General features: G+C 41.3%; 1 protein-coding gene across 2 annotated transcripts in view; it reads right to left on the bottom strand.

The window, feature by feature from the left end:
* Positions 1-225: 225 nt before the first annotated feature.
* The window catches only part of tspan15 (tetraspanin 15), a 48,471-nt gene continuing 35,309 nt past the window's right edge, over positions 226-13,387 (bottom strand). Inside the window, exons 6-9 of one of the 2 annotated variants that reach the window (XR_014601509.1) lie at positions 5,942-5,992; positions 5,483-5,599; positions 321-1,476; positions 226-255 (exon numbers count right to left, since the gene is read on the bottom strand). Coding sequence is in view for 1 of the 2 variants with exons in the window: in XM_084067314.1 (XP_083923440.1) it covers positions 1,303-1,476; positions 5,483-5,599; positions 5,942-5,992 (342 nt within the window). In the remaining variant the exon portion in view is untranslated. Of the gene's footprint in view, positions 1,477-5,482; positions 5,600-5,941; positions 5,993-13,387 lie in introns of both variants that reach the window. The other variant, XM_084067314.1, reaches the window with a different exon arrangement.

Here is a 13,387-nt window from a genome sequence, read left to right as displayed (position 1 = left end):
GCCAATATGGTGGGAGCGTTGACGCATTTCTTCAATAAACAGCAGCAGCCAATGCTACGTGTATACTGTACATCTATGGGTTAGACAGGATAATATACAAAAGTTTCAGAAACGGCAGTGGTTCTAATGGGATCCCATCTATGGGTTAGATAGGATAATATACAGAAACAGTAGTGGTTCTACAGGGATTCTATGATGGCTCTTTTCGACTACAAGAACTGATTGAACAGTGCCATGCCATGTATTTCACAGGTACTGGATTTGTTTCCATACACTGTGCCTTTGTTTTTGCTCTATTTCAGGTCCGTTTCACTCAGAACAGAGGGTTTAAGTGGTTGTAGGGAGGTAGTACTACTAACCCTGACGATGGGTAGAGAACACTGTGGTGTTGCTCTGGATTGGTCCAGCTAACATGACGACGCTGGAACCAAACGCTAGAACAACACAACACTGCCATTTAAACACTTATATTTAAAAAAAAAAAAAAATGTAATAGCGTTATACATTGTGAGCTTGTAGATGTGATATTTTGGCTATTTTTTATTAAAAAATAAAATGAAATAAAAAATAATAATCCCAACAGTATGTGTATTATGGCACAGTACAAATACTACAAAGACTAGTTTCTGTACTGTGTCTTTAAGCTGGTTGGGTCACAGTACAGCAACACATTCAAAATACACTTGAGCCATTGCATATTCCATTAGTGCTGGGGCAACCACTGTAAACAAGTCTCTCTTGAATGTTGTACAGTACAACGTAATGGGAATCTTGTAATGCTAAACTGTCTCTGTCAGATGATCTTGCTCTGCCTTCTGACAGCTGAAATGAGGATAATACAAAAAAGTCCAAACATTTCCTCTGAGGAGTGGAGTCACAAATGGGTTGGTTTCCAAGGTTATCTTTTGGCATTTGTGCTTCATCTAATGTTTTTAATGAATAGAAAATAGGGGGGTGGTGGTGGCAGTGAGGGGTTGACAAATGACATGTCTTGTGCTTGATTTCAATCAGCCAGGGTGTCAAAATGATGTATTTCAACAGAAAGCATTCCTTTCAGTTTAAATTACTTTTTTGTCAAAGCGATACCTGTCAAAGGCGATGTTATAGTATAAATGTGCCTGCAGATCTACAAGCTAAATCTTGAAGATCTGCTATTTTGTCTATTTTTGAAAATGTTTGCCCATAACAACAAGCCCAACTGACTGAGCCACCAGGCCGCAGACACAGAGAGGCTCGAATGAACTCAACAGCTTTGAATGTAAGTGGAGGTGGAGTCTGCTGTGAATCTGTTCTTCATCTCTGTCAGTCATCTTCAGGCAAACACATGCACCACTTGGACACGCGGCTCTGCTTCTTGCCTCCTATCTGTGGTTGGTGTAATGGCTGTCCGTCAACTAGGTCCATGTAGCGGCCGTACATCCTGATGGAATCTTCCACACGGGTGATATATAGCCAACTGACGATCACGCCAAAGAACTAATGAGACATTGGAAAAGAGGGGAGAGGGATGAAAGCAGAGAGAGCGAGAGAGAGACAGAGAAATTTAACTAAACAAACTAAACTAAGTTTAGGACCCTGCAGTGGGTGGTAGAACGATGGAGTTACTAAAGAAGAAAGATGCAGACATCCCTTAGGTCCCTGACATATCTCATGTGGCTTGTCAGCTTGTTCAAAGCTGCTCATTAAAAACAACAGAAGTCTGGGGGTGGAAACGATAGATGACTGTGTGCAGCATTATCTCTGCATTTTGTTTACATGATTGTGTGTGTTTACGAACACTTATGGGGAAGTACAGCATGCGGATGGCAAATTGTGTGGACACATGTACTATAATGTAAGTGAACTGCGGGTATGTTAACTTAGCCTGGCGTAGACAGACTATATCACTGCGTGGATATGAGTCTGGTGCTTCCATGAGGAAGTTTGTTTTCCCAAGGGTCGGGATCAAAACAATGGCCGTCTACGCAATTGGTTAGACCTACAACCAACTACCAATTACAGTCTCCCATATTCGAATACTGGGCCCTGATTGGTTACCCACGTCTTATGGAGCAGGAAATGGATTCTCTATGGAGCGGTGCCAGAACCAAATCGCAGAGTGCAAATTTTTTTTGCACTCGCAGATTCGTCTGGTCCCAGGCTAATGTTAACTCACTGAGTGCCAGAATTATTTCTGGCTATTTCTGGCCAGTGCGATTTAAAAAAATAAAATAAGTTAAAGTTAAGTTAAAGGTGTAGTGAAATGAAAAATATGTTTTTCACACTTTTAGAGCATATCCGTGGTCATCATATGGGCATACCTAACAATAGATGCCAAAAAAAAACAAAAAAAAAACATTTTTGTGTATTTTTACTTCTAAAGTCCCTAAAAAGCCAATCTTAATTACTTCCTGTAAACGAAAACGTGCTGCGTGATGACATAACGCAGCCTTCATGGATATAAATGAATCTTGATTACATGCACCTGTTTGATTCCCATAGCTGCACGTTCTTCAGACACAGCTGATTTTAATTACAGAGATACTCCGTTTTGAATCTCATTGAAGATGAGTGCATTACTCATTTTAAACTTCATCTGCACACTAAAATATGTATCTGAAAACATTATAGGTTAGAAATAAGCCAGGTAGTAGCAAACGTGCTTCACTGGCCGTCTCTCTCTCACTTGTAAACAAACACTAGCCGTGTTGCGCACGGCTGAAGTGATTGAGATCCAACGTCCCATAGCCTGAAGGGATGGGACCTTCTGATTGGTTTAGAGTCGTTGAGCCGACGTTTCAGGCTGAACCTTCAAAATAAAATGACCGAAAATGTCACTTCAGTGCGTCTTTAAACAAGGAGTGGATGGAGCAGCAAATCTTCATCTGATATCTTGGGTTCGTTTATTTTTTTTACTTTCTTTTTCAAAAACACGTCAAACACGTCATTGGCACGTTACGCCATAGCGGTAAAACACGTGAAACACGTGAGTTAAGTAATGGTGTGTGGTGTGTGTGTGCGCGCGCACACACACACGTACGTGCGTGCGTGCGCATGACTGTGGTAACATGTGCAGCACTGAATGAAGGGTCACAACCAGTGTTTCTATGCTCATTTGGGAAGTGCTTGCACTGTATTTTAATGACGTGACGCGCACGCCGCTTAACACCTACAGTACAGGGCACACAATGGACAATTGATATGCATATAGGCTAATTTCTATGTTAATGTACCTGGCGTGAGTCGGGAGCCTTTGTAAACTTTGATGAAGTGTGAATTTAAAGTACGGTAGTTTTAAATCTATGCGTGTGCCTGCGCGTCCCCCTGGTCAAATAAGTGGTTGCACGGCGTGCAACCCCGTTCATTGAGCATTGCACCCCTGGTCACAACTAGCTGTGTTCTTGCACACATGCTTGTTAATGATTTGTGGGAATATTATGACAAATTACCTTGCTGAATGTGTGCGCTGCATCATGAGGGAAGTCATAAAGCATTAGATTATCATGTCACACCAATTAACTTGGTTACTTTTGAATGTAAATGAATGTCTCTGAATACAATATGACTACTCTCAATGACTTTACATTCCTTTAAGAAAACACTCTATAGCAATGAGGACTATCACAATATAGAGCTATTTAACACTTATTTTAACGAAAGTAAATCACTTACCCTACTTACCTTTAAATATTTATAAAATCCACAGAAAAACACACTTTCAACCTAGCATCCCCATTTTTAAAAGGCAACATTTCAAATACCTTTCTAAAATAGCCCATCTGCAGGGCGCCGATGGCCGAGTGGTTACCACATGTAGGGCATAGCAGTGGCGGCTATTTTGTGGTGCCACAGATAGAAACCCCATAATGTTTTCCCTTAGATATTTCTGAAAATATTTATATACATTATTTTAATCCTGGAACCAAGCCATCCAGGCTCCTGTGAATCATGACCATAAAACATTTGATTCTGTGTCAAAAACATATGTGAATATTTAATTATTTAATATACTATATTTGAAAATATGTTTTTTTTTGCGGTTTTCAAATATTATTCATGGTGTTTCTATCTGTGGCACCACAAAATGACCGCCAATGCTATGCCCTACAGTCTCTGATGCAGCCTGACATCGAGTCCAGGGTTCGATTCCTGAGCCCGACGGACCGTTGCTGCATTACACTCCCCCAATTTCCTGTCAATCTACACTGTTCTATTGACATAAAGGCAGAAAAGCCCCAAAAATATAAAAAAAATAATTATAAAAATAGACCATCTGCAAGCTCATAGCTGTTCACATCGCAACACGTGAGCTCAGCTGTAAATTGCATATTTTCGTTACTTTTGCACAACAGAGTATAAAATATAGGGCTTAAGTGGTTAAAGAATGATCAATAGCATTAATTTATGAAAAGAATGGAGGTTTCTACCCAACAGCGACAATACCCATACCCATTAGGTCTAATGATGTCAATAAATATGCATGAGACAGTGGTTGCTTCTCCAGCTCCAGAAATCAATTTGCTCTCACAAAGAACTCGCAAAGCGAGTGTGGGGCAGCACACACCCATCACTTAAATTTGAAATCACTACTTTTATTGACTGGTGATACAAACAATTAATAAGACGTTGCAGATTCCCACGAAATATGAATGACAAAAATCTGTTCAGAATCATGTGCAGGATTGTACTGACACACTACTGTAGGAGCTGGGAGGGTTGCATACATAAATGATATGGCCAGTGGCCACGCTTTAGGCTATTAACATTTTAACTTTACATTTGTCCTATGACAACATGCCACAATACTTTTAGATGTGTTCAGTGTCTCAGGATTTGTCTAAACCACTGTACAATTGTATATCTACAAGTGTGTGTGCGCCTGGCACAATATCCTCATCCGTAGTCCAGTGATACTGTGTGTTGCTAATTCCCCTTGGACAATTATTTATACAACATGGTCCCCGTTGCTGCTCATCCCCACTGTTTGTCTAGGGAGGGTGTAGACAACCACATGCCCCCTCCGAGACACATGCCTGCTTCTTTTCTCCTGACAGTAAGGAATTTAATGTAACTGGGAGGACCTAACACGTGCAGAAGAACCTCCCAGCTCCACTCCCTGCTGAACGCGAACAGCCTTCTAACAGGCTGTTGAAGGCAGAAGGGGGCGAGGGGCGGGGCTGGCGGGCTAAGTTAGTGCAGTGAGTGGCAGTTGGGGCAAACGCAGTCCCCACAACATCATTTACGATTCTGTGCCTATCGGTACATAACTTGGACGGTGCTTAGTCGACTAGCAGACCATCGGCCGGTCGTCGCGGGCACTCGCGCCTGGATGCGCTCGGGCGAGGCTTCCCCTTGTGCCTTCAACAGCCTGGTAGAAGGCTGTTCGCCTGCTGAACAGACTTGTGTCAACTCTAAGTGTGTTAGTGTCGCACCCGAACAGTAGCATCAGTATTGTTACAATGGTCTTACAGGTAGGTGTGTGTGTGTGTGTGTGTGTTCACACCTGTGGCAGCAGTATCCCGAGCAGTAGTCCAGCCATAGTCTTATAGTTGTCCATCAGCCAGATGAAGACAGCGTCAGTACAGCCTCTGATGTGGATGATATCGACCACGTCCAAACGCTACAGGAGACAAACTCCTTGGTTGTAACTTAGTTGCTTTATCACATGTAGCTACATCACTTTTTAAACAGCATCCACACAGAGAGAAATTAATAATCAGTCAATACTTTTCCGCAAGACTTACAGGATTATGTCAATCTACAAATTGTTTAATTGTTCTTCTACTTCTAGTCTTTTTATTATTATTTATCATTATATAGATTATCTATCATTTATTTTATGTCAATGCAGTGTATGTTTAACAATACAAAAAGGAAGCTCAGGCTATTCGTTGCATGGCGGTCTAAGCCTGTGGGAGCCCCACAGGGGGTTAGAATACATTGTGAGTCATAGAAGTCTTACCTCTTTATCTAACACTTTGTATCCACACAGAGTGTTCACTACTTCATTAGGCTGGAAAGAGAGAGAGACGAGACAGAGAGGAACAGAGACAGAGACAGACAGAGAGAGAGAGAACACAAGGCAGAGGAGGAGAGACACACACAAGGGAGATAGAGAGGGGGAGAGAGGTACAGAGAAAACATTAGATGCTTAGGGAGGAAGAGAGGGATGACGATTAATCAGATACTGTACACGCCTCCGCACAGCTTAGATCGGCAAGATGATTCTCACTGCCTAAACACTGAACCATGTTCTGAATGGGTCACTTTTTTATAGGTAAAAACAGCACCACGTCCACTACAGACTACAAATGACATGACCCATACATACTGTACATATCAAGTATAGACCCAATGCACACACACACTCATACCACAGGGGAAATCAGTTCTCTCCTGCCTGTCAATGTGTACAATGGCTCTAAATCCAAACAGTGTGACATAACTGCAAAACACTGTTGGTATTTGTCCTGGGAATGTATATCTGTGTGTTTACACGCATTTGTATTACTGCTTACAGTATACATGTATGAGTGACTGTATATGTGTGTCTGTCTGCATTATCTGCCTTTGAGGTCATCCAAGCCTGACTTTGAGCTTACTGTTTTCCATAATCAAACATGATAAAGAGGCAATCTCCTTGGCACGGTGGCATGAGCGCTGCCAGCAGGCTCTCCGTCTGCCAAGGATTAGCAGGAGGCAGACAGACATAGAGGAACGGTTGGAGGAGTGAAGGTTAGGTGGAGGAAATGACTGTAGTACGCTAGGTTTGAAAGAATCAATGAAATGTTTGTGCACAGCGGGGGGGGGGGGAAAAGCAACATTCTGTTAAAGGGACAGTGCCGCCAGAAGCCCAAATCTCCATCACTCGCAAAGACGTTGAGTCTATGTTTTGAAAGACAACTGTGCATGCACAAATGTGGGGTTAGAGGTAAGTGTGCAACTTAGTCTAGGAGCTAACAGACTCATGCTTCATTGTTTTAATAATCTACTATCAAGATACACGGTCCTAAGTACTCACACAAGAGGAATGAGGTCAAAACAGAGGTGAACATGAATACACTCACACACTTCTCTATCCGTCCTCCCACTTTTTTTTACACAGTTTTCAAAATAAATTTGAAGTGGCAAATTAGAAGCTGATTCAAACCTACTAGACATGTAACCTTGTACAATGCTACATACTGTACAAGGTACAGTACAGAGCATTGTTCCCTCAGCCACAACGACGAGACATACTTTAACCCATTGAAGCCGGGAACACATCTGTGTCATTTCAAGATTTCTTTGGCTATTTTTGAAAAACCATGGGCCTTTTTTGGAGGTCCCTGGAACAACATATTTTGAGATGGGGGGTCCACGGCCAAATACATATAATTTTGGGTGGTCCTTGACATGAAAAGATTTGAGAACCACTGATATAGCAACAGAAGTTTTAAAAAAAAGTCAAAAATGTTCGCTTTAAAAATATATATATATATATTCAAAGATTTGCACAAATGTTCTACATTTTTCAAAAATAGTAGATCTACAAGCTCATAGCACGGCACTTAGTGCTGCACTTTGAGCTTGTATATCTGCTATTTAACCCATTTAGACCTGAGGCCTATTCTAAAAACTCCTTCTAAATCCTGACCTAAGTTTTTTGAAAAACTTAAAAAATGTATTCAAACATTACAACAAATGTATGTTGCTATATACTGTAGGCCTACTGTACATAGCAACAAGAACCCCAAAAGGGGTTCCTGCCCAAAATGGGTTAAGAATAGGCAAAGAAATCTAAAATGACACAGATGCATTCCCGGTTTTAATGGATTAAATATCTTCCCCATCAGAGGGGGGAGAGAGAGAGAGAGAGAGGCATTTTGCCACATAATGGCATAAACAGGGGTGCAATGCTCACTGGACGGCCTTGCACACCGTGCCGGAACCTATTTGACCAGGAGCACACGCAGGCACACGCATAAATGTAAAACTACTTTAAATTCGCACCTCAACAAAGTTTTCAAAGGCTCCCGACACACACCTAGCGAATTAACATAGGAATAAGCCAAGATGCATATCAATTGTCCATTGTGTGACTTGCAGTGAAGGTGTTAAGCGACGTGCGCGTCACGTCATTGAAATAGAGTGCAAGAACATACCAAATGAGCATTGCATGCCTGGGCATAAATAACCCATTTTGAGATCGATTCAGGGAAGGAACTGCAGAGGTTGAGATAAAGAAAAAGAGGGGAGAGGGAGAGAAAATGGCAAATGGGGGCATTTACATATCGACTTTGTCCAAAGCGTTTCACAACGTGCATTACATTCACCCTTCGACGCACCGATGGCAGAGGCAACCATGCAAGGCACCAACCTGCTCATCAGGAGCAGTTAGGGTTCTTGCTGAAGGACACTGCGACAGTAACACAGGAGGAGCCTCACACGTGTCGAACGGGGAACCGTCCAATTCCCAAGCGGCCGCTCTAGCTCCTGAACCACTACCCCCCCTGTGTTAGAAGGAGCCTCCGAGGGTGAGTGAGTGAGTGAGAGAGAGAGTGAGAGAGAGGTGGTAGCTTATCTTCCAGATGGTGAGAGAATAAATTGTCCCTCAACAGAACATACACAACAACAACCAGATTGCCATGGCTCTTCTTCACAGACTGAGGATACCACTGACAAAAGATTATGGGCCACATGGCCACCATTGGTTCCCAAGACTACTTCTAGTTAAGATTGAAAGCAAAAACAGGCAGTCACAGGCAGACTTGCCCCCCAACAGATGATGGCGGTCATCGGAGTTCTCTCTAAATAGTGCATAATTATGTACTTCTTTTCAAAATAAATGATTTGTCTGAATGTGTGTTAAGAGAGTAGAGACAGATGAGCCTTCTAAATACAGGATTCGTAATGATGCTTATAACTTTATAAGACTATTCTGGCACCACAATGTCACCATGTAATGGTCTTTACTCACAGTAAAAGGGGGTGAGTAAAGACCATTATACGAAAGTTCCAGCGATCTAAAGGAATAGATATATTGTCTACTTTTGTGTACCATATGCGGCCAAAAATGTGAATAGACAAAACATGTACATGTTAGAACTCAGTGTTAATGCATAGCATTAAAGTCCTCAGTGTTAAGGTATAGATTTGTAACTCTAAGGGTGTACAAATGTAATCAAATGGACCATGATTCCGGGTTCATTTGGTTACATCTGTACACTCTCTTTGATTGTGATAATGGTAAGGTCCTTTAAATGGCACATGACACAAAACAGTATATTTACCTGGTGAGATAGTATCTACTGTTCATTTCTTATTGCAGCCGTTTATTGTTGCAAATTTGAATTGAAAGTGAAATTGAAAGAACCAGAGGGAATGAAGGAAGCAGAGACAGAAAGAGAAAACCGATAAGATGAAAAAAAAGAGAAGAGATGAAAAGAGAGACAGCTTTAAATCTCCCTCTACCAATTCCCTTGCTTGCACTATCCGCCAGACAGTTAGCAGAATAACAAAGACTGAACACTCAGTGGGGCACCTCATCACAGAATTCCAGATATTGAGACACACGCACACACGCACATACTACAGCAATATACAGAAATGTCTCACTTGCCTAAAGTTGTTGCTTTGGATCATAAACATTTTCAATCATAGACCAGGAGACTATTTCATGGGCGATGCAATAGTTATACATACAATTATTTAAAGTGGAATATAGCCTATAGGGATCGGCATTTGAGCATTTTCTTGTAAACATATACACACAAGTGTTAACCATGGTGTTAACCGGTTAAAAATGGTGAAATGTAGCATGACATCATATCTATATCTATTAATTCAGGAAATCTCTATCTGTGTGTCTGTCCTGGGCATGACTCGGTTATCGTCCAACCAATTGACCACAGACTTGGATTGTGTGTCCCATATGGCGCAATAGTGTGCTGTACGAAGTGGGTCGACCAACGGTTTCCGCAACAAAAAAAAACACAAATCTCTCAGTGTGTATAAGTCTGTCCGCAGGTCTGTGGAGGATGCATCAAATCGGCTTCACGGATTGACCGAGCTTTGCGTCATGTTTGTGCGGTTACCGTGTACAATAGAACGGACTCTGTCTCCCATTTATGGGCATGTAGGTCACCAACACTACGTGAGCAGATTCTGACAATATCAGGGAACCCTGTATCTCCACATTTGGTATATCCAACGGGTGGGGAATGCATTCCCAACTTGCATCGTTTCCGACTTGCATGGTCCCCGAGTAGGCCGGTATCCAAGGTGCAAGGTCTACGCAAATTTTATGTTTATGCAAATTAGCAGTGCACATAAGCCTTCGACACACAAACGGTATCATACGTAGCGCAACTGAACTGACGTCAGCAGTGCAGTGAATGAAGCCGCCTCACGGTCTCATTACAGACAAGCGATGACAAGGTGAGGCAGAGTCCGGTCATCTTTTTATTTACATTCTGAAAATGTTTTCCACTGCCTTGTGGTTTCTCCTATTTGTCTCTTTATCAGCTATGGGTTCAAAGCCTTTTGTTTATTTTAAAAAGACAAAGCTTTCACTTAAGATGCCACTTTTTTATGTTAATATTATAGATTTTGTGGTGGCCAGCATTGAGCAATGGATATTTGATACATGTTCATGTCAATTAGTGGTTCATCATGACAGCACATCAAAGCACTTCTAAACGCTTGTGGAACTGATTAATAATGTGTTAAATCCAGTCTGAGAACTAGCGACAGTTACTTTTAAAAACATAACAAGCATAACCCCACATTTGTGCACATAACATAACACTTCTAGAGTCTACAATTATGTACAATACTTAATTCATTTAATAATTATTTTTAGCGGTGCCAGCCGCTCTACATTTGACCGTGTGTGTATGTATGTCCGTCTGTCCGTCCGTATGTTTGCGGACGGCAAAGATGCAACACATGCGCCACTTCAAGACACACGCACGCACGCACACACACACACGCGCGCCAGCACTGCACACGTGCGTGTGCGCACACACACACACACACACCCCCCATGTGGTCCTGCGAGGCGCACCTTTGCAACACATGCGCCACTTAAAGACATCCACACACACACACACACACGACTGGCCCGCACGTGTGCACGCACACACCCAACCACACACACACAAACACACACACTCACACACACACTAAAACGACCTTTCTACAATGTGAGTAAACATTATTAAAAGTAAATAAAGTGAGTACAAATATTTAAAAGTAAATACCTCGAGTAAAAATACTTCAGAGTACTTAAATTGAGTAAAAATACTTAAAAGTACTCAAAATGAGTAAAAATACTTAAAAGTTGAAAAAAAATAGTAAAAATACTCTTTTAGTGCCGCCTCAATACCAGTCTGAATGCCAGCGCCCACACATCAAATAGATTTGTACCAACTGAATGACAGCACACACATCAACAGAGTAGGCACCGCTTACTCACACTGGGTGTGATTTTTATGACTTAAACTGATAGTAACACAAGCTTTGTTTATAATGTTAGCCGTTTAAATGTCCCATTCCTGATAGCCTGAACTCACTATTACTGTATGCTTTTTTCCCCCTCTCTCTCGCTCTTCTGACAGAAGTCACTGAGTAATTTAAAAAGCAGCTCAAGGGCACTTCCACAGTAGCTGTTGAAGGACAGGGGAGGATTTCTGATTATTCCCAGAAAAATAATGCCCCCATTTAGAGAAAAATAAAAATGCATCCAATCTGAAAGTTTCTGAAAACAAAATGAAATAGTCCCTTAACAGACTTAGATTGTGGACGACCCGAAAAGCCAAGTGGTTAGGGCAAGCAAGTCCCCGGTTTGTTTCGCAGCCAAACAGACCCTTTACTCTCGCCATGGTTCCTGTCTCTTCACTGTATACCTATCAAATATTTAGATACTAATACTACTGACGATACCACAATGTGAAGGCGGTGACCATAACACATATAAAAACTGATGAACACATTAATCCTCACTGTCTGTACTCTGTAGTGGTGAATGTCTACCATTTAGCAGATGCTCTTTTCCAGAGCGACAGGTGTGAAAGCAGAGTAAATGGCATGAACCTAGTAGTCCATAACGACAGGATAAACAGTAACAGCTAAAGTGTAAAGAGAACAGTCGCTCAAAGAAACTAGGATATCAGGTAAACATCAAATGTAGCATCCTTCTAAACAACATGCTATCCAAATAACAATTTTGATATCATTTGTGGTCAAGCAAAAACAAATCAAAATAACAAAATATTTGAACAAGTAACCAACATAGATCTGTATAGTATATTGGTATATATCAAAATGGTGACTTGAAGGAATGCATGGAAAGAGGAGTGCTAGATCAGTGAACCTGCGCGCACACACACACACACACACACACACACACACACACACACACACACACACACACACACACACACACACACACACACACACACACACACACACACACACACACACACACACACACACGGGTCCGTGGCCTAATGCATATCACACTGGGGGTCCTTGATTTTGGTATTACAGTAAAATATGTCTAATACTGTGTACTGTACCCCCCCCATCTATTTTGGAATCACAACTGGGATGGATGTGGGGCCAAACCTTCAACAAACCATGATAAATGAATGCAAAAATCATAATTACGTGCTTGCTTTGCAATTCAGACTTTATAGATTATTTAGGAAGACGCAGCTAAATCCTCATTTGCTGCGTCTGCCGTCTGGGTCCATTTTTAAACAGGGAGTATTTACTGGAGTCATTTTTTATTTTTAAGTGTTCCCTCTCATTCCTTTCTTTGTCTTTACTTACTTGTTTTCCACAAATATTAAACATAGTGGGACTGCAGGTGGGTTGAGCAGGTGTGTGCATGAGTCTTTAACAACAGTAAAAAAGAAGGGTGTCTGGATTATAGTATTATGACTAATACAACACTATAGGCCAACATAAGCTCTCTCAATATGGACTGAAAAATATGTCTGCTTAACTCATTGAGTGCCACAATCCGTCAAATCCGTCACGTGGCCTGACGCCCAGAGCGCCACGATCCGTCAAATCCGTCATAAAAAAAAAATCAAAATAAAAAAAAAATTTCAAAATAAAAGTTTTTTTTTTTTTTTTTTTTTTTTTGGGAAAAACATGTTCAGAACCCAAGATATGATGATTTGAAGATTTGCTGCTCCATCCACTCCTTGTTTAACCTATAACTTAAAAAGGCTGTATCTCGCTTCCTAAGCACTTTTTTTTTACAATGAATTTTGGCTGTGGCACTCAGAACCAAAATTCCATTAACATGAATAAATAAGTTTGGCACTGAATGAGTTAAAGGAGCGCCCGACCGTTTTTAGATCTCTCCCGAAAAAATAAAATAAAAAATAAATAAATATGCAATTTAACGCAAGCA

This window comes from Gymnoscopelus microlampas, assembly GCF_963454915.1.
Source record: "Gymnoscopelus microlampas genome assembly, chromosome: 1".
NCBI lineage: Eukaryota > Metazoa > Chordata > Actinopteri > Myctophiformes > Myctophidae > Gymnoscopelus > Gymnoscopelus microlampas.
Note: the sequence above shows the minus strand (reverse complement) of the source record. Positions and strands in the feature narration are given on the sequence as shown.